General features: G+C 47.0%; 2 protein-coding genes across 3 annotated transcripts in view; both read left to right on the top strand.

The window, feature by feature from the left end:
* Nucleotides 1-23,471, top strand: part of GNAO1 (G protein subunit alpha o1) — a 141,256-nt gene that overhangs the window by 70,564 nt on the left and 47,221 nt on the right. For both annotated transcript variants that reach the window (XM_085071779.1, XM_085071780.1), the window contains exon 4: nt 22,113-22,273. In XM_085071779.1, the coding sequence (XP_084927905.1) occupies nt 22,113-22,273 (161 nt within the window). The remainder of the gene's footprint in view (nt 1-22,112; nt 22,274-23,471) is intronic.
* B3GNT9 (UDP-GlcNAc:betaGal beta-1,3-N-acetylglucosaminyltransferase 9) overlaps nt 1-23,471 on the top strand; it is a 306,546-nt gene that overhangs the window by 258,082 nt on the left and 24,993 nt on the right. The window lies entirely within an intron of this gene.

Below are 23,471 nucleotides of genomic sequence, written 5' to 3'. Positions count from 1 at the left end.
CCTAATTGCTACATTTGAACATGATGTATTCTCTTCAGTGCATAGAACCCTTGAGTTATCTCAGACAACAACAGAGAGGTGTATGCTGAGCTTTGCTAGCATCTGCTCAGCCCTTGAGAATCCTGCCCTCCTCAGTCCCTCCAGGCAAAAGCCCTTTTTGGTACAGCAGTCTCTCCATTTATGTGGCTCCTTTAACCACCATTAGCAGATGAGAAGTACCAGCTGTGGAATCACCTGACAAAGAGTTTTTTCACAAACTGGGCCCTACATGTTTGACAGAGCAGCTTTAGGCTGGGACTTGCTGTAGCTGTCACTGGTTGTGAGCACAGGGTCTGCTCCCCAGCCCACCTGGCTGTGCTGTGCACTTGCCCACAGACACAATTCCTGGATCCCACACCTCTCTGTCCAGCTTGCTGCTACTGGAAACATCTGTCACTCTGTTAACACTTGTTCATCTGCCTTTCCCACTGCTGTTCCTTCGGTGAGCCTGCAGGGTTCTGGAGGGTGGGTTCAGTGCTTTGGCTTCGTGTGGCAGCCACTAGCCTGGCTGCATGTGCCCTGTGGAGGTGCAGGAGTGCTCCCCTGTGTATGTCCTGCCCACTAAGGAAGGTTTACCTTTTTCAGGCTCCCCAGGAATGTATGAGAAATGAATGCAACTTAGGCCATCACAGCAGGATGTTCTGACATTTTCTTGGAGAAGCATGGTTGCTGTGTGAGCTGCATGGGGGAAGAGCTGGCTCTGGGTGCAGACACATCCCTGGTGCTGCCCAGGGTGTGATCGTACACATATGACTCTGGAAAGTAATTTGCTGTTGAGAGCATCCTTTCCCTCCACCTCTTCTCCGTCATTGCTTGCAAACCACCTACTTCTCCATAGCTTTACCTACTTTTTGAAAATTCCTCTCAGGCTAGATTTTCATCAGCATCTTTGAGAAGAAAGGGCTGCCAATCTCACAGCCACCCTATGTATGTCTCAGAGCTACACAATCACCTCTTCTTTTCCTCCCACAGTGCCTGCTACCAACAGTGTCCAGGGAGCCTGAGCTGCACAAGATCTCCCCTGGCCCTACAGCATGGTTGTCATCCTTTGAGGATGCTGTGAACAGTTAAACCACTACAGAGCCCCTTTTCTTTGCCCATCTCACACTTGAAATGTAGTAGATGGAACATGATTTGTTCCCAGTAACATATAGGTCACATCACCAATGCAGAGCTGAAGGATGAAGCCAGGGATTGCTTCCTATCCCCACAGCAAAACCACACAGAGCTACTTGGGTGTTCACCATCAGGGTGAGAGCATTTTGCTGCTTAAATGCTGTCAGCAAAACCTGCCTGATGGATCAGTTAGCACAGAATTCCTGGTCTTTACAGCAGTAGGAGCTATTAATAAGGAATTACCTACAGATTTCTGTGTCTGTAGATGAATGTGTTCACAACTCTGTAACCCTTTAACCTTGACACAGTGGTTGTTTGTAGTGTGGAAATGACCACCAAGGCCAGCAGTGGCAAGTAGCCCTTGGCAGCTGCAGGTAGCCAGTCTCTTGGTCTTCTGTTACTGTTCAAGAATAAATTTTGCTTCATCTTGCTGTCTGACATGAACACACTCTGAATGATGGACAGGAAACTGATATTTTTGGACATTTTAATCATCAAAACAAATCAGAGCCATTTTTTCCTGCACATCCAAGTGATTGAATTTTAAAACAACTCCCCTTCTCTGAGATGGAAGGAGCTGAGCTAATGCCAGTACATGTACTCTATCCAAATTTATTTATTTCCCTGGAAGTAATTTTCTGTCTAAAAATGCAGATATTTTCAAAATCCACCATTTTCAGGGAAAGTGGTTCTGCTGGAATATTTGACAGTGAAAAGCTGAGCAGAATAGTTTGAATATCTTAATTTTTGCTACCTAGCAATAGCAATGCTTAGCTGATAAATGGAAGCGAGAGAAAAAAATAAAATTTAAGGGAAAAAACACAAGAGGATATTTTGCCATTACTCTAGTGCAGACATTTGATACTGCTGAAGTGAGAGAACCTAATACTATCTAAACAGGGCATGGGGAGAACCACCTGCCAAAATCTGTTGGCACATTTGTTTTGCAAAAACCAGTGTAAGTTCTTGTCATGGCACTGAGGAGAAACCCCAGCATCCAGCTGGCTCTGACGGACATAGGATTGGCAAAGCCAAATAAGATATCTCATGTCAAAAAAGAAAAAAAATTAAGCCTGAATTAGTGTGAACATCATCTCTCCCTCCACACCTAAGCTGATGAGAGTGATGAGTGATCACCCTCTTTGCAAGTGTTGACTGCAGTTCCTTGAAGAGGCTGGTGGCACCCACGTAGGCAGTGTGAGAACAGCCCCTGCCCCCCTCCTCTGCAGGGGAGAGTCCTGGATGCAGCATGTGCTTGGCACTGCCTGTTCCTCCCAGGAAAGCAGATCCTTCATCTGGCACCTGAGCCTCTCAGAGCAAGCTGCAGCCGTGCTTCCCACCCAGCATCTGTCTCCTACCCTGCAGATGGGCACGCTCCAGCCTTCAGCTCACACATCCCTGTGGCCTTGGCTTGAGGGAAGAAGGTATCACACAGACCCAGCAGGATGGGCTCATGAGCTCTCATTCTCCTCTCCTGTATTTTAATGTAAGCACAAGCAATTTCACCAAAGACACTGAAGATGCACACTGGTAGAGAGAGGAAACAGGACCAACCCCTCCATCTATATATTTTTCAGGGTTGGAGATGTTCACCTTCAGTTAGAGAGATGGTGAACTAGAGGAGAAGGTGGAAAGTGTCAGTGAAGAGACAAGAAACATGCTGTGGAGAAAAGAAAGAATAATTAAACAAGAGCTAAAAGCAGGCATTTATTGTGCTTCTGGAAATGCTTCCAAGCTTGAAAGCATCTGAAGTACAGGAAAAACTGAGTGTTGCTGTCATGGTCCCAGGAGAGAGGGGCACAGTTCTTAAAGTATGTGAACTTCAGAGAAATGCAGGCATCTGTTATGGCTATGACGCCTATATATTTATTTTTTTTTAATTGAAAGGATATTTTGAATTTTTCTCACTAGCTGTTTCATTTATTCTCCAATCTAGTTAGAAATCAGCTCCTACTAAGGAATGGAACTGGAGAATAACTCAGTGGGAAAACACTAATGAATCTCTGAAATTAGCTCTCCATTGGAAACATGGGGCACAATGTGGCACACAGGGGCTTCAGTGCAGGGGGGATGCACCAGGTGGGGCACAAGGCATCTCTGCCATGGGCACATCACTCCCCACTCTCTACCTAGGCACTTGGAAGATGCCCTGAGTGTGTCTTCCAGGAGGGAAAAGCCTGGCACTTCTCTTCTGCATGAAGTGCTGCCTGGTCTGTGGGGCCCTCTGGGAGCAGAGTGCCTGTACTGAGACGTCAGTAACTTTCCACGTCAGCTCCATGAGCACAATTCCTGTGCATAACTGTCTGAGCATCTTCAGTCTCTGAAGATCTCTGTGATTTCTGCCGCTTCCTTTGACGATATAAATAATATGGTCTATTCTTAGCTCCACAGCATTATATTCAAATCTTTATCTAAATTCTGCAGAATTTTCCATTTCAGATGTTTGGGCTTCCAGAGGCAGACTGCTACTTATCCCATGCATGCCATTATTCCTTTGACACATGATCTGAAAATTCAATTATCAGACCAATTACTGATTTTACTGAAATTTACAAGGAAAACATTAAAGTTTGATTAAGTGAGAATTCCCACTGGACTGATCAGCAGAGAGACCAAAATTAAATTGTATTTTTAATAGCTTCATCCTGTTGCAATGCATGAGAAGTATCTGACTGCGAAAGCCCATTGCCAGAAAACAAAATTCTGAACTCCGCGCAGCTCAGCAGAACTTTCAGTAGAACTCTAAAAAACATCTTTCACTCATCATAAAAACCAGTACATGCTGTTCAAATGCCAGAGTGGGGCCAGGCCAGTGGTGTCAGAGGTGCCTTTCCAGCAGCAGCACTGGGAGTGAGCACTTCATATGAATTATACATGTAGCTGAACCTAAGTAGAAACAAGATGGGGTCCTAACCTTTGCTGTTGCAAAGGGCTGAACAGCATCACGTGAAGGAGCAAAGCAACAGGGAAATAACTACTTCTTATCTGGAGCTGGAACAAAAGCAGAACAATCTGGCATTGTCCTCCCATGGGTTACCCAAGAGGTGGTAACCCATCAGTCTTGGATGCCTTGCACCAGAACCAGGGGAATGATGGCCATGATGGACATCTCCAAAATGCTAGTGGGGGCTCCTGTTTGGGAGGCGCATGCTCCCAAAGGACACTCTTGCAGGGTATAAAGGCTTTTATCCCTTACAGCTACTGTGACATGCACCCAGCTCATTATGGGCAGATAGACATCTGCCTAATAGTGCCCTCCGAAAAATTGGACTGACATTTAAAATACAACACTTGCAACTTGCAGGTGTAGAAAAGCAAATTAATTTTAAACATTTGCTTGAGGAACAGATGAATCAGTAAAAAGTAAAGGACAGAGTTGTGGATATCTACAGTTACATCATCAATTAAATTACTGAAATCAGCTTAGAAACTCTGAGCTCAGCCAGCTGCTGCTTTACAAGCTGAGGAAGGTGCAGTGCCTGAACAAAGTCTCTGTTTGGACCTTGTGGCTTCTCCAAGTTCTTGCAGTACCAGAATTATATTTCTTAACAGGGCTGAAGGTGAGGATTTGGGTGGGTTTGTGTACTGGTGACACAAAACTGTTCAGAGAAAGTAGGGAATTTAATAAAGGGGGTGGAAATGTTTGAATTCTGTAAGAGACATTAACGTCAGGGGAACACATGTCCTTCAGCACCCATCAAGCTCTTCCCATCTGCACTGTGGCACTCAGTGTCAGGGTACAGGGGCTCTCACTCCCCCAATTTTCCCCACCTCCACAATATCTCTCCATCTTCCAGCATGACAATGAGGAGTAAGGAGAAGCACAGAAATGCCTTTTAACCTTCAGTCTCCATCAAATCAGAATTTCCTGGTGATGCATAATGCATAAGCACTTAGTGTGTTCCTCGTGAGGAGGGGTTAATGAGTGAAATGAATTGTGTCGTGCCAGGGCCTGATTCCTTTGCAAAGCTCCTCTCCCTTCCAGAGCCTCTGGATTTATCTTTCTTAAATAAACACACTTCAGAAATCTTTTGGAGTGTAAATAAGTCAGGGCAGCAGCAAGAAAGCAATTGGCAGTGAATAATTTGTAGAGCTGCTTGCAGCTGGCCCATTCTCCTGGGGCCAGACCTGCTGGCTGGCAATGCCCTGCTTGTACCTTGATGATCTCGGTACATAAGCTCCCTCATTTAAAGAGGCTTCCATGATCCCCACTCATTCTTTTCCTCCACCCTCCCTCCCTTTTTGAGCTGTAATCGCCAAGACACTGTTGACTGCAAGTACTTCAAACAATAACCTTCTGAATGATTTAGCAATGCAGCTCCTTCAGTAACAGGTTCCTCTTGGATGAGATACATTCATATTTATGTAGGACAGAGGTTTGGGAATGCGATTAAATTTACATGGTGAGCTAGCAGAGCAGCCATCTTCATCTGATATGAAGAATGGGAAGAACAGCCTCTTCACAGTAGCAGGGAAATATTTACGAACACAGAAAATTCCTGCCAGTGTTCATTTCCCCAGCTGGGGGATGAGGACTGTTCACATTAAAATGGAAAAGCTGCTGAGGTTGTGAGTCCATCAGGCTGGCCTGGAGCAGTGGGATGGGAAGTTGGGTGGGGTAGGTCATGGATGGGTGTTTTCCACTTGTTTGAGAAGGCTCTAATGCTGGAGCAGGCTTTCTATAGCTTCTCATAGAAATGAAAAAGAGAAAGAAAACTTGCTGGGGTGCAGGGAGTGGGTAAGATACCACATGACAGAAGCTCTGGTTTGGTTATGGATGGGCAGGTGAAGGTAGCATGGCCAAAGGTGAGGAGTCAGCAGTTAGCATTCCCATGGAGCAAGCAAAGCTTGGTCCAGGGCACAGATGTCAGACAGGGAAGGGCACCAGCACCTGACACTGCAGCTCAGAAGGATATTCCCTGTAAAACACCTTTCCTTAGGAGTTTGTTATCCTTAATCCAGCAACATGCAGAGCTCACAGATGAATTTTGAAGGCAAGGCTCACCACACCCATGACTGTAAACAGAAACTGGCTTGACAAAATATTGCCTGCTGTAGACCATGATCCCTTCAACTAAGCCTCTGGAGAAAGGCCACAGGTTCATGTCTTGGGCCTTCAGCAGGCATTAACTACACATCCAGCCAGACCATGCCTAGTCAAGCCAGAGAGAAGAAGGGGTTTGTTTGGAGCTAAAGAATGAGCCAAAACACAGGTGGTGAGGGCCCAGCTGCAGTGTGGGGATGATGGGCTGTGATGGAAGGGAGCATGGGCCCACAGGTAGCATATCCCCAACTTCACCTCCCATGTCAAGGCTGGGAGCAGAGCTGCTGGAAAGCTCCTGTGCCACCTTCACATCACAGCAGGGTGAGGTCATCAAAGGCCCAGCACCATGCTGCTCAGAGTAGTGACACACAGGGTTACCATGAGACTGGGTAACCATGAGGCTGGGTGCAGCATGACCTTTGGGTCCATCAGGAGTGGCTTTGCTGACCCCTCTGTGATTTGGCACCAGCACCATTGCTGACACTGACCAGCCCCATGTGTATTTGCTGCATGTGGGTTTGGGGAGCTCTGTGTTGCTCACCTCTCGGCCCCATGGCACTGTTCCTGTCTCACCATGTCAGCCGCATCACCAGCCTCGGGCTGTTTGGAATGGCAGTGCTAAGGCTGCCCCATCTTCCAGCGACTCTGGCCAAGCCAGGATTACTGCACCCAAGGATAGATTGCTCAGACAGGCTTTCCAGTGAGGGAGGAGAGCATCAAAGGAGGGATACAGGGCTGCTGAGCGTACCGCATCCTTCTCCACCTCAGAGCTGGCCTGCCTCTCCCTTCAGTGTCAGGGGCCCCATGTTAGCAGGAGAAATGTGACCCCGAGCAACCTGTGACCTTTGAAGGGCCTGTGGCACTTTTTTTACAAGAGCAGAGAGGCATTTACAGCGACACTATGGCCAGCCTCCAAAGCGTGCCGATTACTTTTTGTCTCCTTAAATATTCTTTGCGGTGTCCATCAGCTCTAGAAATGCCAAAAGCGCTGGAGCAGCTCCAGCTGCAACAGATAACTTGGTGTTACTCATTTGGCAAAGCACTGTTTTCTCCTCCCTTCCTAAACTGTTGTGCGTGGTAAGCAGGCTGTTCAATAACCTCTGCGTTTAACCTCAGCAGCAGCTGCCCCCCAGTCATCATCACAGTGGTGGCTCCATGGTAAATAAGCAGTTGGAAGGAAGAAGTAGTATGGAAACGTATGATGCCTTTATAAAACTCACTGGGCTGTAGGTGGCAAATAACTTCAGCGATTCCCAAACGGCCTCAAAACATAGCGGCTGCAGAGGCAAATTAGTCATTTTATGCTCTAAATACTTAATGTCACTGCTAAAAATGAAGAGATGGAAGAATGTTGTGGAGAAGCAGATCAAGGTGCAGCCAAAAACAACCCCCATGCTCATCTGGTGTAACGTGATGTGGAGCAGCAGCAGAACCATCAGTGCCAGCTGATGGCCACTGCCCAGCCAGTTCTGTGAGCATCACTGACCGAGCAGAGCTGCAGGAGAACGACCCATACGGTGCTTCAAATATTGATACTGAAAACCAACAGTCTCCTCCCATTTCTGACCAAGCAGAGTTTGAAAGAGAGGGCAAAAAGATGGCTTCAAAGGTGCTGTCCACTCACAGGCCGAGAGACATGAAAGGCACAGCATGAGGCTTTTCTCCTTGTGTGGGAAATAAGGAGGGGAGAGATAGTAAGCTGGCAGTGAGGGACGGAATTTAAAAAAAATAAATAAAGGACTAACAAGTACAGGCTGTGGTGTGCCTTGAAAGGGATCAATGCAGCAGCTTTCTGAGGGGGGCTAACTGAGGCAGCAGTAATGCAGACTGGGAGAAGCAGAGCCCACAGCTCTCACCCCAGGCTGGGCAGAACAGGAGCTGCTCGGAGCTGGCTGGTCCAGCTGGTGGGTATTGTATCCACGGGCTTTGAGCTGGGAATGGAGCCTGGTACTTGGGCTCTTTTCCTCGTTTGATTAGCTCCTTTTCCTTTGGCAGCTGAAAGGACACTTGGCAGCACCAGGGCTTCACATCTTGTTGAGTTGAATAGGAGGGAGCAGGGTTTTGGCAGGGACAAAAGAACATACCACTGCTCCATCAATGGCCTCATTACTGAGTGCTGTGGCTCTCAAGGAGCGGCAAGGAGCAAAGGAGAGCTTGCTTCTGGTGGGCAGACATGGGCTGGAAATGCATTTCCAGCTTGACCTATTACTCTGAAGATATCAGCTCAAAGGCAAGTTGAAAGCTTGATAGTTTTGATGTGTGGAGGAGATGTAAGCGTGTATTGTCTATCCCTGGCTGAGGGTCTGGAAGCCAGCCTGAGCGTGTGTCTGTCAAACCCAAGTCAGTGAGCTAAGCCATCTGAAGAAGAAGGGTGGCACAAAAAATGAAGGGGCAGGCAGGTTTTTGGGAGGGGGTTGGAGTGCCCTGACTGCTTAGCAGATGCTCATCACCTGGTCGTGTTAGGACCAAGGGTAACAGGTGTATTGTCCCCTGTTCAGGTCTCTTGAAAAACTAAAACATGTGACATTTGCCAGCAAATACTCCAAAGAAGTATAATACAGCCACCCAGCTGGCTGTAATTTAGCTCTAATTTATTCTATAAATTTATGGTAGTATAAATCAATACTATTAATTCATTCAGACATAATAAGACTGTCTATGCTTAAGCCATTAACGACCTGAGCAGATGCATTTTTAAAGACATCTAGGTGAGAATTCTTAACAAGCCAATAATAATGTATCCTGCAAAGTCTATTTTCCCTATCATTATATCCAAGCGATGGGAATTTCAGGAACATTCATTGTTTCCTGTTGTTAACAATTTACAGTCAAGCCCAGTCTGAACCAGGTTAAGTCAAGATCAAGTACCTTGGAAAATCTCAGCTCCTGTATTAATAATATTTTGAACTATTTTGAGAGCCAGTTGTACAGAGAGTACCACACAATTTATGTCATGGTTAAGTAGGGGTGAATGCTTTGAAAGTGGTCCAAGAGTATTTGCAAGTGAAAACTCTATGTGATCTGTAGGAATGATTTCATGTAGAAGAAAAGTTCAGCCATGTAGGGATGAAAGTTATGGCAGTGGAAGATGATTCAGGGAGATGACAAAGGAGTTTAGGATAGAAAATTATTAAGTGTACAATACTCTCAGTGGGTACTTGCAAGAAGGATGAAATGGGGACAAGAAGGTAAAATGGCTGTGGTGGTTTTGAGACAAGCATCCAAGTCCCATGCTCTCCTGATTCTTAAATCAAGTCCCATCACTACTGGTCCATTCTCAAGCTCCAGCAGCTCCCTGTCACCCAGGTTTTCCTCCACTGAATGTCCCCTGGGAAGAGAGGGAACAGAATGACTGGCCAGACTGCTTGTCCCCCACTTTTCCAGCAGCCCATGCCTCCTGCTCTGCACTGTGGGTACCCCACTGCTCTGCACGAGTCAGGGATGGTGACAGGGATGGTGACACAACAGCACTGCCTGTCGGGAGTGGTGCTGACAGCACACAGGCCAGCTCTGCTTCCCTGCAGGCAGGCTTTCCATGGCAGCCCTCCAGCTCTGGGCAGAGCTATAGGGACCAAATTGCAGCCTTGCTTCTCCAGGGCAATTTCGGAGGAATTCCCTGAAGTTAAGCTAAATTTAAAACCATTTCAAGGAGGAGGAGTGAGAAGCAAACCTCATCTCCAAACTTGCTCAGACGGAGGCTCTGCTTCACATACCAAGATGAATAATAAATAGCAGTCATCCATCCATGTGGATGGATTTGCTCTGCCCACAGCAAAGGGTGTGAAAAAAAGTGCGAGGTGAGCATTTCCCATCATCTCTCCCTCTGGAAACCTCTTGCTCACATGGTATTGATTGAGAGAAGGTACAAAGAAAAGACATTAGTTAAATAAAACGTTTTAACATCAGGCAGGACATCGATGGCTGAGTTGTTCATCATCCCAAAGAGTCTCTGAGGAAAAGGAGAGGGAGATCTTGAGTCCGAGGCTGACTCCAGCCCATGGCAGAGAACAGCACCAACACACCCTAATGTCCTCAACCCCTCCTGCCACACCAGGGAAATGCCCAGGCTCCCTCCTCCTCCTCCCCTCCCTGTGCCGGGAGCCCACTTGTGACATGGTGCAGCTCCGTGTAGGTTGTGCCAGCTTGGAGGAGCTCCTGACCCAACGCCTGTCATGTTCCCAGGGCATCCGTGCCACCTCCTGAGACACGGAGGAAAAGCTCTGGCAGCTCACTTGGCATCATGATGCTCAGCTTTTAGGCATTCCCGTGGGACACGAGGGAGAGGAAGGGCAGGAGCAGTGCATCTGCAGGCAGGAGTCTCGGCTGGCGCTGGGGAGCCTCTCCCCTCCCTGTCTGATATCAATCCCATCAAGGATCCCGGGGGCATTGGACTGCAGCAGGCACTTACGTAAGGGCAGCTTGCACATTAGATACACCATGGTGGAGCCCCAGACCTGCCTGCCTGCCCCTCTTCGAGGGAGGGTGCTGTCAGGCAGGGGCCGTGGGTGTCATGGGCGGGATGTGGGGGGCAGAGGGATCTGTGTTTTCCCCATATCTGCTGCTCTAAGCCCACTGTCAAAGCAGTTGGCTCAAAAGGCTTTAAAAGCAAAGCCATCCTTGCAGCCGTAGTGAAAGAACTGACTGCAGCTTGGACTACACACAGATATTAACAGACTGCACGGCTCTGGAAGCTTTGGAAAATGGGTGAAAACATGTTTCTTTCCTGGAAGAGCTGGGGGGATGCTCTGGTGCTCTGGCACCTCCCATCTCACTGCCCTGGGCTGTGGAGGGAGGAGGTAGCTCTGGCAGTGGGAAACTGGGGTGGCCAAAATCAATAGTGAGCTGCAGCCCTGGCTGGGGAGCTCCTGGGACCGGGAAAGTCTCTGCCTCGGACAATAGATTATTTTTAACTAGCTCCAATCTTCAAACACTGTAGCTTAAAAAAGAGGGGAAAGAAAAGAATAGCTGATTTGTGCAAGCTCCCCTGCTCCCATTAAGTCTGTGGAAGTGGTGCTCTGCATTTCAATGGGGGCAGGACTGAGCTTCTCATGAGATAAATTGCACCCTGTCCCTTTGCATGCTCTGTGCAGCTACTCCTGGCTTGCTCAGCTTCGCTCTTTCCTGGCCCCCCTACAAACACCCCTCCCTCTCTGAAACACTCCCCAGCAGATTTTTTTGTTGTTGTTGTCATTTAGCTATTCATTTTCCATAGGCTGCCTTCATTCCCGTGGCCTTTTGCAGCTAGGAGACAAGATGTTGCCTTGGAAACAAAGCCCCTTAGATGTTTGGAGTCTCTGGGATTGCTCTGTCTGCTCCCGAGTACTTTTAGGTTATTTTTATTAACCACACAAAGATGCAGCAGGCTCGTAGCCAAGGCAGAAAGTAGCCCTGGGAGGTGGAGGGAAGGCAAGAGTCTTACTGGCATCGCTCACTCCACTGGGGATATTTTTCTGCGATGCACCATGAGCTGAACGCCTGCGAGAGAAATGGCATCTCCAGAGAGTGCTGCGCAGGCAGGGCTGTTCCTGGGGCTGGGATGGCTGCAGGCAGGCAGAGCTGCAGGAGTGCCGGGGAGAGAGGCTTGCCAGGAGAGAAAAATCCAAAGTAACCAAGAAGGGAAGATAGAAGGGAGCTAGGAATTACAGACATTTGGATTTCTTGGGGTTTCTCTTTCCAACTAGCTGGCTGTGCCATGGAGGGACCCACTGTGCACTCTGCTGCTGAGATGTACATGCTGACTATAGGCCTGGGCTGCTTATTTTAGAAGAAATCAGATTTCTAGACCCATTAGGCAGCTGTGAAAGTCTCTGCTTCAAGATTTTGGAGCAATTGGCAATTCTGCTATGTGCCGCTGGGCGAGTCCAGGGCGGCACGAACAGACCCCAAGCCTGAGCTTTGCTCTCAGCTGTATGGGTGGAGAATGCTGGTTACTTCTGCCCCCAGTGTGTCTGCAGGAGAGCTCTGACCCCTTCTGCAAGGGGACTCTGGGAGGCACTCAGAGGCTGCACTGTTCTCACATCCCATTATCCACTGGCATCACTGCATGACACTGACAAATCCCAGTCCCTCCATTCCATGGAGGACATTTTGGAGTAGGCTTTTACTCCTTTTCCTGCAAAGATGTAAAAAAAGAAACAAAACAAAAGCAGATTAAAAGAAGCTCCCTAATCCCCAGATGGTACTTGAAATGTTTCCATTCCAGCCAAAGCATTCCAGAAAAAAAGTGAATATATATAATTTTCCAAGAAATAATCAGTACAGTGTTAAACTTGTGCCTTGCACTCATGGCAGCACTGTCCTCTGCTCTATGCAGCCACCATTCTTGGCTACAGGCAGGCACTGGTGCCATCCCCACTGTTCTGTGGGGCTTGAGGTGACCTGTAACGGCAGCAAAGTGTTTTAGGGGATATCCACCCTCTATCCTCCATATGTATCACACAGGCTTACACACAAGGGAGTAATTCCATTATTTTGTGGCACTTTCCACCATAGCTGAGCCTCACAGATGCCCAGGCTAGCAAGATGCTCACAGATTTTCTTATCCCTTCTGGTGCATCCTCACCAAAGAGAGGAAATCTGCCTCACCCTCACGAGTGTCATAAATGCTGGGTGCTTTTTTCCCATTGTTGCTGATTTTCCTTGTCATTACTACATGATGCCATGGTTACAGAGATGTAGGACTAATCCAGTGACAGCAGTTTATGGGCTTTTTTGGTTTTGATATTCTTTGATGCTATATTTGTGCCAGAAGAATAAATAATAAATATACAAAACAGCATCAAAGATTTCTTCCGGCCCCCAGCCTATTTCTGCCTACCCTTGTTAAGGTGTTAGAAAGGTAGTTTTCTGCCAGACACTTATTTTATGAACTATCCTGTCATCTAATGATGCACCTGAGGTCCCATTTATCCATTTTCTCTGAAAAGAGCCGTTAATAAAAATAAAGTTCCTCTTAATCTCCCTGAGAACAGCTTCCCCTGGAACAGCAATGCTCACACTCAACCCAACATGTTCCTTCCCCTCCCTCTTCTTTCCCTTTCCCTCTTCTTCCCCTCCCACCCTCCCCTTACCAAAGGGTTGGGGAACTTTCTTGATGCTCTTGTAGGGAGAATATAGGACATTTTTTCTCTGCAGCAACCTGAAACAATGCATGAGCAAATCTGTTAGTGTGTGATGTGCCTCAGCTCCAGTAAGGAGGAACTTGCTGGGGGTTAGTCTCTGTAATCCCTGCTGATCAAAGGAAGAGCTCCTCCAAGCCTGTTACAAGCACCCAAGTCTTGATTTTGCTGGAAATATAGCCGCACAGGGAAGATTTACCTAAAAATTTGTCTTTCATCTTCTCTGAACTCTGGGGCTCCGTTTAAGCAGCCAGACTCCTCAACCAGTCACTGCTCAACCTCAGCCCCATCAGATACAACCTCTACTCACAGCAAAACCTCAGCCAAATGCTCCTCTACCCCTGTCTGTTGGAAATTCTCTTCCTCCCTGCAGAGGATTCACAGTCACCTGGAAATAAAGAGGGACAGAAGCTAAACAAAGATTGTAGTAGTAAGAAGTCATAGGCGAAATTTTGCTAACCAATCACTCCATGAATTGCACACAGGACCAAAAACCAGAAAATTTGAGGTAGTGACAGTTGAAATTAAAAAAGAAAATAAGCTGTGATGAAGGACTCCTGATTAGAAAGTTCTGGTTGTACTCATTAACAGACCCAGACAGAAATGTTTGATGAAATTACTAAAAAATTGTGTGAAATAAACCAAAAACATTTGTAAAATGAGGTCAAAATCCACAAATCTGGCCAAAATCTACAGGTAGTTATGGACAAGAGGTAATTACATGAAATTTTTTTTCATGAGGATTTTGCATTCATGAAAGGACAAAGTAATTTGTTTTCATTCAAAACCAAATTTTTTGTTTGAAAATTGACATACTTCTAAAATAATAATACTGAGCACCTGAATAACTCAAAATATTTTTGTAGGGCTTAAGGCAAGTGCTTTGCTGGATGTGAAATTAAATTTTTCAGAGGATTTTGGGTTCACAGGAGAATCCATGTTTCATCCAAGCTGATTTTTTACACCACCTAATTTTTCAATTCTGCTGCCAAGTGTATTCTGCTGCCAATCAGTATTCTTTGGCTGCTGTGATGCCTGATGTCACATCAGCAAGGCAAGAAATAATTTTGAGATCCCCCACATCAGGCACAAGGCTTGAGTATGGACAGCAAAGCCACCAACTGCTCTAGCTGTTTCAGCGGAGAGCAGTAACAAATCCCTACCCAGAAATCCCAATTATGGATTACAGAGAAGAAAAGAGGCAACAGGGAGATGGAATTCAACAGGGCTGGGGCTAAAGGAAGGACTTTTCCTCTTCCTGTTGTCTTTTAAGTATATATCTTCAACACAAATCACCAAGTTAAAAAGGACCATAAAATGAAACAGGCCTCTTTCTAGTTGAAACACCATCTCTTTCTTCAGAGACAGATGAATGTAACCCACAGACTTAGTCCTTCATCATAGAGGCACTGATAAATCTGTGAGATTAATTGTGGAGTGGAGATTAGCACCCACCGTTCAGCATCAAGCTCTGAGCATTAAACTAATTACTAGGTTCCAGCACTGCACGACTTCCCAGCAGGAAGGCACTGCCCTATAAATCATCATACACAAGTGGCATTTAGCCAGAGTTGTTAAAAAAATCCTTCTCCTGGGAATGCACCCACCATAGGAGCTGGCTTCCCTTTCTTTTCCAAAGACAAAGCCTGTTTTCCCCCTTTGTGGTGGGAAAGCTTGGAATGCAACTGTGTCCCCTCTGCCCTGCCGCCCCTAATGCAGTCACCTGGAGGGATATTGGTGTGGAAAATCTTAAAGGCATTTGAAGAGTGGAAGATGTGCAGGCTAAAGCCATCAGGAATTCCCAAACCCGGAGTGGGTTCCCAGAGAATCACCACCACTCCCACTCCGTTCATCCTCAGCTGTGTGTGTTGCAATGAATGGAAAATAGCAATTTGTTTTACAAATGCCAGGAGCCAATGCAGCTTCCCCACCTGCTCTCCCCCATGGCATCTCAGGCATTTCCCCACCGTTTACTGCAGCACAAATACTCCAGTGCTGTTACATTTTATGGACTTTTACCCAGCAGAAGATATCAGGGAGAGGAGAAGGGCAGTAAGCTGCAAGGATTTTGCTCTCTCATCTTTACATGTTTCCAGCCTGCTCCTCAGCACTGCGGCAGAGCACTTCCCTGCAGAGCATGAAGCCATGCGGCTAATGTCCCCCATCTGTGACTCTCTCTCTCATCCCCTCCCTGGTGTACAGTGCTGTCTGTGCCTGCATGGCCTGAAAGTCCTCTGTGAAGGATGACGTTTGGGCTTTCAGGTCCTGTGCTCAGCCCAATTGCTCAGTGCTTGTAGGGCAGAGGACCCATCAAAGCATTCTGCCCTCGGAGCGATGCTGGTGGAGTGTGCAGTGGCTCTTGGTCTCTTGGGGATGCCCTCTGCTTGAAATAGAAGGGACTGGGGTGGACAGAGTGCTGTTTTCTCACCTTCCTTTGCAGCTAGTGGGTCAGGACTTATTTTGAGACCATTTAATATGTGCTTTCTGGCTTTCTCCATCCTTGCTTGGAAAAATCAGGCCAGCTACCCACCGTGTTTGTCTCACCCAGCTCTGGAGCTTCTCTGAGCTCCTCAAGAACAGGGGAGGGCCCTGCATTTCCTAGAACAAAGCAAATTCAGGAAATGACTTGTCCTTCTTCCAGGTTGAGTTCTGTGTTGTTGGGTGGTGGGTTTTTCCCCCAATAGGGAATGAACCACTATGTTCTACAGGACATAGAGCTATAGGAATTATTACTGTGGTGATGGCCAGCTGGCAGCCCAAGAGCTTGGTCTAGTTCATGCAGTATCCAGTCCCTGGATTGCCAGATAGTCATCAGTCCAAGCAAACCAGGAATATTATTTTATATGTGTTGCAGGAGGGGAAAAGAGAGTTATACCCACATAAGGGCTAGCAAATTTTATTTGATCAACTGCAGTATTAAAGAGAACGGGAATGAAGGTAGTACTGAACACAGAGCAGTTGGCCTGCTGTAAGAGATGTAATAATCTATAATATCAGTCCTGCTCAATGTCTCCCCAAATAGGAAGCAGCAGACAGAAAAAAACAGCTGTAACAAGGTTTCAGGCTAGAGATCCTAGACCACTTCCCAGACACCCAGAACTGTTTGGCCAAGACAGTCAGAGGTGATGGTGCCATCTTGGCTCCAGAAGGATATGAAAACCAGGGCTGTACTAATTGCCAGCCAGCCAGCACAAGTTCGGGAGAAGATCTGGACATCACCATGGCTGTCAGGTTATGTTTTCTGTACAGAAGAGTCTGTCTGCTCCCAGACAGACAGCAGATCTTCGGCATTGTATCCAAGTCAGACAACCTTTTTGTGAGATGTTTTACACAAGGGTACATGACTACTGTGACTCTGTGGAAAGCCAGCCATCTCTAACTTAACTTTTTAGGCTTAGCTTTGCTGTGTGATGTAAATTGCAAGAGAGTGCTATGCTGAGCTTTTGATTAAATCCCTTTCCCAGACCACTGGGATCTGTGTCCAGAGTCTTTCATTTCCACCTCCAGTTAATGAGAGTGAAGAGGGGATGCAGTTTGTGTGCTCACCTCAAGGTAATTGCCAAAGGGATAGATATTAATAAGCCACTGGATAGATTTTTACCTGCTTGGTGCCTTCCTGGATCTCTCAGCAAGCCAAATGCCAAGCTGAGATGGGAGGCCTCGATTAAATGTTCTAAGGGCAGATGGAAGGGTGCAGGAGGAAGGTTGTCTCTCCCACGATGCACAGCAGCTGCTTCATGCCAGTCAGATTTCCACAGATTGAGAGGTCAGCTCTGAAACACAGATGTGTGAGAAAGAGAGGGAGAGTGAGGGGGAGAGTCATACATGTAGCTATTTATTCAGTTCCTACAAAAACTTCTATGGACTTGGAGCTGGGCCCTGGATGTCTCTGGAAGAGGCATATTCACAAGCCCTGCTTTGTTTCCAAGATTTATTCAGGCTGAAATGCTGTGAAAATCACTGGTGTTTGCTGCAATGCAACCACACTTTGGCTGGAAAGTGGGGTCCATATTTCTGAGACACTGTAAGGAGAAGGGGGAGGTTTTCAGTTTATGAGACACATTCTGCCCCAAAGTTCCAGGACATCATTTCTCACTGGAGTAGCAGAGGCACGTACTGCTGTGCCCTGAGGTCAGGATTTGGGTGCCTCACGAAGGTTCCCTTCCAAGGATGTCCCTTTTGGATGCTGGATTGTCTCAAGACATCAGTTTGATTACCTCCAGGTTCATGACTCGTGATGGCCACTACCATTTTCACGAGATTGCTTGCTGATGACTAGTACTGTGCTGATTTGTCTTGTACTGCCAGCCAAATTGCAGTGCTTATCTTTCCCCCACTGCTTGGATTTTCTGAAATGTTCTGAGAAGCAGCTCCTAGTACAACCAGCTACCAGAGGAAATTGCCCCAGGGTTAACCTTTGAGACAGGCTAAGTGACAAGTATCATTAATCAGAGTAAATAACAGCAAAAAAAAAAAAGGTATTTACTGGGATTTAGTTCACCAAAAGGAAAGGACAGTACGGTGTGGCACACCAGCTCATCTCTCCAGTTGCTGTAACATAGCACAGCTCTGTAGGGTTTAGCAGATTTATACCACACAGCTTCACACAAGGTTTTGCCTTTCCCTTAAAATATCCCCTTCCAGGAAACTATTCCTTCTGGAAAAAAAAAAAAAAAAGAAAAGAAAAAAGAAAAAGAAAAGAAAGTCTCCTAGTCAGTGTCCAGGCAGCTCAAAAGGATCAGAGCCACGATTTACATGGGAAGAGTCAGAGATGGAGATCTGGGTCCTGTTCCAGTACAACTCTGCAGCAGCCAGGGCAACAGCAGCTCTGCTGGTACCTTCATGGGCACCAGTCATGGCTGGTGGTGAGGAACAAGTATTTAGGGGTGTTCTGTATCGGTGTGATGGAAAATAACTTGCTTGCAGAGACAAACACGAGTGCTGGCAGTGTCAGACTGCGGGAGGGGCTCCTCTCCCTCCCAGCCAGGTAACACATTAATTGGGCTGTGTGGCTGTTGCAAGTGAAGTCACAAGATTGCATGCTGAGCACAGGCTGTGAGCTTGGTGACAGTGACATATGGGAGACAATTAAATAACTGCAGTCAAGTCCAGGTTAGGGAGAGAACAGATCCCCTTTTGAACTGGATTTATACCGAAAGTCTGGTGCACAGGTAGACCCACAACACGGGGTTAGGAATGACACATGCTGACTTCTTGCTGTGTTTACAAGCTTCTTGTTCACATCTGCCTGTGGATTTCAGACCCTGCCCTGGCCTTACAGAGCCCTCTCTAATCCCCAACCAGGGTGGAGGTTTGTTCTTTAGCAAAGGGTTATTTGGTGTTTTGGCTTGATGTCTAAAGCCTGGGTGTATAATTTCACCTTACCAAGGTCTCTAGGCTCAGCTGTCTCCCCAGGCCATGCCCAGCCAGCTTTAATTTCTCCCACTGTATGTAGATGGAATCAGCATTCGGGAATGACACAAAGTGACAAATCCCACTCTCCATAATGAACAACCCTAAGGCAATCAGCTTAGGGTTTCACCTGCTATGGAAAATGCAAGGCACTGGGGAGAGGCAGCAGGACACGTGGGAATGCTGCAGTGATAGGCTGGGATGCTCCTGCCAGATAAGAACCAGACTGAAGGAGACCAGCCTGACCTCTTACCCTCCTCCCAGATGTCTTGTTCCGAGGAGACAGGAGACAGAGCAGCTGGGAAGGGCAGAGGCAGCAGTGGTGGAAGGAGCCCTGCACCATTTTGTAGCTCCTTCCAGCGATCCCAGGGGCCAAGCACTGCCTATTTTTAGCTCCCGAGGTAGCTGAAATACCACCATGATGTTCATTAACGACAACCCTGTCGGATGGGAACAGCAAGGCAGGGGAGTGGGGGGGCTGGTTGGCCTGTTTTGTTTTGCTTTATTTAATTGCTGGCTGCAGTACAGAGGCAGAGCGTGGCAGGAGGCTCAGCTCCTCTCACCTCGGGAAAAGCAGGAGCAGCAGACCCGGGGGAGGCAGGCAGGGAAAAGTCAATCAGGCAGTATTTAAAAATCTACCTGCTGGGCCCAGGGGGAGCTGGAGATTTTAATGTCATTCCCAGCTTGAGACGCAGCCTGGAGAGTGAGAAAAGAAAGGGGTATCTTCTCTTCTTGGATCCTTAATTGCTCGTTAAATCATCTAACAAATGCCTGAACTCCTGGATGGCCCCATGCTCCTTGACAGAGGGACTTCAACCTTGGCAGCAGGGAGGGGTATTTTTAAAAGTACTCATTTCATCTGCTTTTTCTGCATCTGTAAAACCAAGAGTTCAGTGGTTCACTCTGCAAAATAAAACTAAGTCTGGATTATTTTTATTACCATTCAGCAGGAGCAATAAACTTTCCTTTGAGTTCTTCCCCTCTTCCAGCCTGTTGACTCTCAGTCTGCCCTGCAGAGGGGAGGCAGGGAGGGCAGCTTCTCCTGTCCCCAAAAGGGACGTCCAGTGACTGCAGAGGAGCATGGACCAAAATAATCACCTGTCCTACGTGCTCAGCTCCACTTCTGGCCCAAGCAGACTTACAGACAACCACAGCCAGAGATGTGTGTGCCTGGTCATTCCCATTCTGCCTGGTCATTGCTGTCCATCTCTGTCTTCTGCTCAAACCCTCCTCTGTTGGGTCTTACTCACAGGGAACTGCCACAAGTCTCAGTAGCTGAAAAGGTGACACAGCTATTTCCCAGCACAGACAACTGTGCCATTCCCTCTGATGTTTTGCAGAATTCAGCCTGCAGTTAAATCCACAAAACTCAGAAGAAGCCCAGACCCTGCCCATGACTGCTGGAAAGCTTCAAATGTGCTTTGCCATCACAGACAGAGGGACAGATCTATGACTTATATCAACAACCCCCCAGTAGTCAAGATAACATAGAAATATGTCCTTCTAACTGATTGGGAGCATGGATGCTTTTCCTTCATCACCCATGCACAAATAATGGGGCCAAGGCAGACCACAGCCATTAGCAGGTTTTATGTCATTTAGAGTCTGTGAAAAGAGCAGAATTGCAGCTCCAGCAGAGCAGGCAAACCATACGGATGATTTATGAATATTCACTCAGCTCACAGAGCACTCCGGGGCAGAAAACAAGCTTTTGAAATTAACTGAACTCTTCAAGGTTCTTCGTTTGTCTTGGCTTTGAGGTGTGAGTCACCAATACTGTTTCTCCAAAATGAACAGAGTCCTTACAGAGGGCTGGGAGGATTTCTGGGCACTAAAATAAAAAGTTAAGTGCTCTGTGAGAAAGATTTTATGTTCATAAAGCCTTCAAAGCATAGAGTCCACCCCATTAAGTTTTATGGGATACAGTACTGATACATACAGTACTGAGACTTCTTCAGCCCATAAAGGCTGAATGTTCAGGGGACTTGAGGCTCTTTCATTGAGCACTGAAATCTCCATCAGCTTCAGTCTCCAGTGCTTTCAGTTTGGTGCACTACAATTTTGCCACAATTTCAGTGTTCAACAAAGAGGCTACAGAGGAGTTTTGGTCCTGACCATGCAGACCCTGTCACACACTTGTCATTCCCATCCATACAATTAGGTTATTGTGGTGCTCCTCACTGATGGCACTTCTAATTGTACCCAGGAAAGCATGGGCAGTGCCAATACTCCCCTCTTGAGATTTGTGTTTCTGGTCTGCACTTGCTGGTTTAGATCAAACACCCTGGAAGGCAAAGACTTCCATCTGCTTTTGGCCAAGAATGGGTTCTGTCTGGCAGACAAGGGACAAGGTAGTAAAACAAGGAGATTGTCTTCACAAGTTTGCTGCACACACCCGAAGAACAAGAGCTCCTCTTTTCCAATTAATTATAGCAATAATAATTGGGTTTGTTTCAGCTCATAGAAATATGAGACATTTTCGAAGCAATGAAAGAAAAACTCTGCAGATTAGCCAGCATCCCAAGGGTTTCAGGAGTCTGTGGGTGGTGTGGGACATCCACTTCTTGCAAAGCAAGCAGAGGGGGTCATGAATTTGAGTGTCCTGCTTCACAAACTAGTGAAGCATCAGACAGTAGGGCTGATCTCAGCTATTCCAAGGCTGTCTAGACATTCCCATCCTAAATCTGAGACATCTTCCGGACCCAAGCTGTGCCAGAGCACTGTCCTCCGGGAAAAGTTGCTGTCCCAGTGAATCTCATTTTTCTCACCAAAAGAGATTCCATCTGAAAATGGCCAGCTGGCCCTGCCCTCACTGCCACACTCCATAACCGTGGGAGATTCCTCTCCCTCTGAGTCACAGAGCACCACAGCCAGCCAAGGTGGTCTGCATTAACATGAATTAGCCATCATAGCAGGGGCTCATAGCAAAGAACAAGAATTTAGGAAAAGCAATAAACCAGCATCTGGAAAAAATTGTTTCTGGAGTCTTTCTGCTGTTCTTTCTGATACAAAGCTCCCACTTCAGCAAGGTCCCACACTTGGCTAAAGCAGGTATTGTTGCTAATGATTTTAAATGTCCTTGTACATGTATGAATTTTTTTCTGTTCCTATGAAACTCCACACATGTGCAGTGCAGATTGCTTTATCTGCTGAATAGAATACTTGTTGATGTGAGATGGATTGCACAAACAACCTTTTTTCTTGTGATTTCCTTCCTCCATCCTGCTTTTGCCCTTTCTGGATCACACAGTGTGGATGCTAAAGCCCCATCCTGAGAAACACAGCCTCTTTACTCCTGATGGTTTGGTGAACTGCTTCTGAAATCTCTGGCTCCAAATTCTGCCTTGAGCATCTCTGTGACCTCTCATTTCTTTCCTCTGCAGGCTGATGCCAAGATGGTCTGCGATGTCGTAAGTCGGATGGAGGACACAGAGCCCTTCTCTCCAGAGCTGCTGTCAGCTATGATGAGGCTCTGGGCAGACTCTGGGATCCAAGAATGCTTCAACCGGTCCCGGGAATATCAACTTAACGACTCAGCCCAATAGTGAGTATCCCTGTCCATAGTCTTTCATGTTAAGAGGTTGCATTTGGTTTTGCTAAAGTTTTAACTGAAGTGAGTGACCTCATAGCAGTGGAACTGAGCAAGTCTCTGCTTACAGTCTGGGGTGTGTGTTGTGTCACAGGCCTCTGCAAGACACAAAGGATCAGGCAGGACATTCATGTCGCCTCTTGGCCAGGCTGGGGTCAGGTCTGTGACCCCAAGGCCAGGTTCCCAGACTGCTCCCAAATGGCTCAAGGTAGGTTTTTGCAAACATGAATCTAGTGGATATAGGCAGATCAACCTGTGGGCAAGGCTGATGGCTTCTTTGTCTGATTGAGAGCAGAAGGGTGTGGTCACCTGCTTTGTACAGGAATACAGCTCTTGGGTTTGCTTCTCTGGTAGTTGTAGTGTGCTGATAGGTCAGCTGGGCTACATCCCAGGGTAAGGGACATCTTTACTTTTCCAGGGGCATTGTGTTACTCTTGTAATACACTTGGTGGCATCTCTACCATTAGGGACCACATCCAGATGTCATTGAATGGTGATAGTCTGAATCCATGGCTTTGGTTCATACTGTCATGAGGAGAGGACATCTACACATAAATGACTGCTGTGGCTCTGAAGAGATGTTGAGTGTCTCCCCAGTTTCAGTTCAGACCCATTTGTAATGATTATTTGCTTCATTATCATTCAACTCATTTGCTTCCACCTAGGCCAGGAGGCTAAAGGTTTTCATCCCATAACTTCAATCTCAGTATTGGTTGCAGTCAGGCAAAATGTCTCCTGGCCCTGGACTGTGTCTTGGGCAAGAGTCAGCCAAAGGCGGTTAAGTATAAACATGAGGAACAGGCAGGCACAGAGCATTCATTTCCCCAGTTATACCCTTGGACCTATTGGTAGTCAGGGAAATAGAGGCTTCCCAGTGGTGCCAGGGCAATGCTACATCCATGCTTTTGGCTTTCACAGTATCCCATATCAACAAATTCCCCAGCTGTTTCATGCATTTCTGGAGCTGTTACTGCATGTTGGGATTGTTTGGCATCTCTGCTTAGGGTGTTCCTGGATATCTATCAGAACACCAGCCCAGGCACTGGCGTGGCTAATGGTTTTGTTCTGTGAGGTGGGCCTGGTGCTCCCAGCTGCACCAGCTGCTCCCATCCAAGCTGGCAGGGCAGTTGGGGAGTGCAGCTCTTGAAGTGCT

The sequence above is a fragment of the Lichenostomus cassidix genome, chromosome 11 (assembly GCF_008360975.1).
Source record: "Lichenostomus cassidix isolate B80296 chromosome 11, HeHo_3.0, whole genome shotgun sequence".
Lineage (NCBI taxonomy): Eukaryota > Metazoa > Chordata > Aves > Passeriformes > Meliphagidae > Lichenostomus > Lichenostomus cassidix.
The sequence above is the reverse complement of the archived record's forward strand: the minus strand, read 5'-3'. Positions and strand labels throughout refer to the sequence as shown.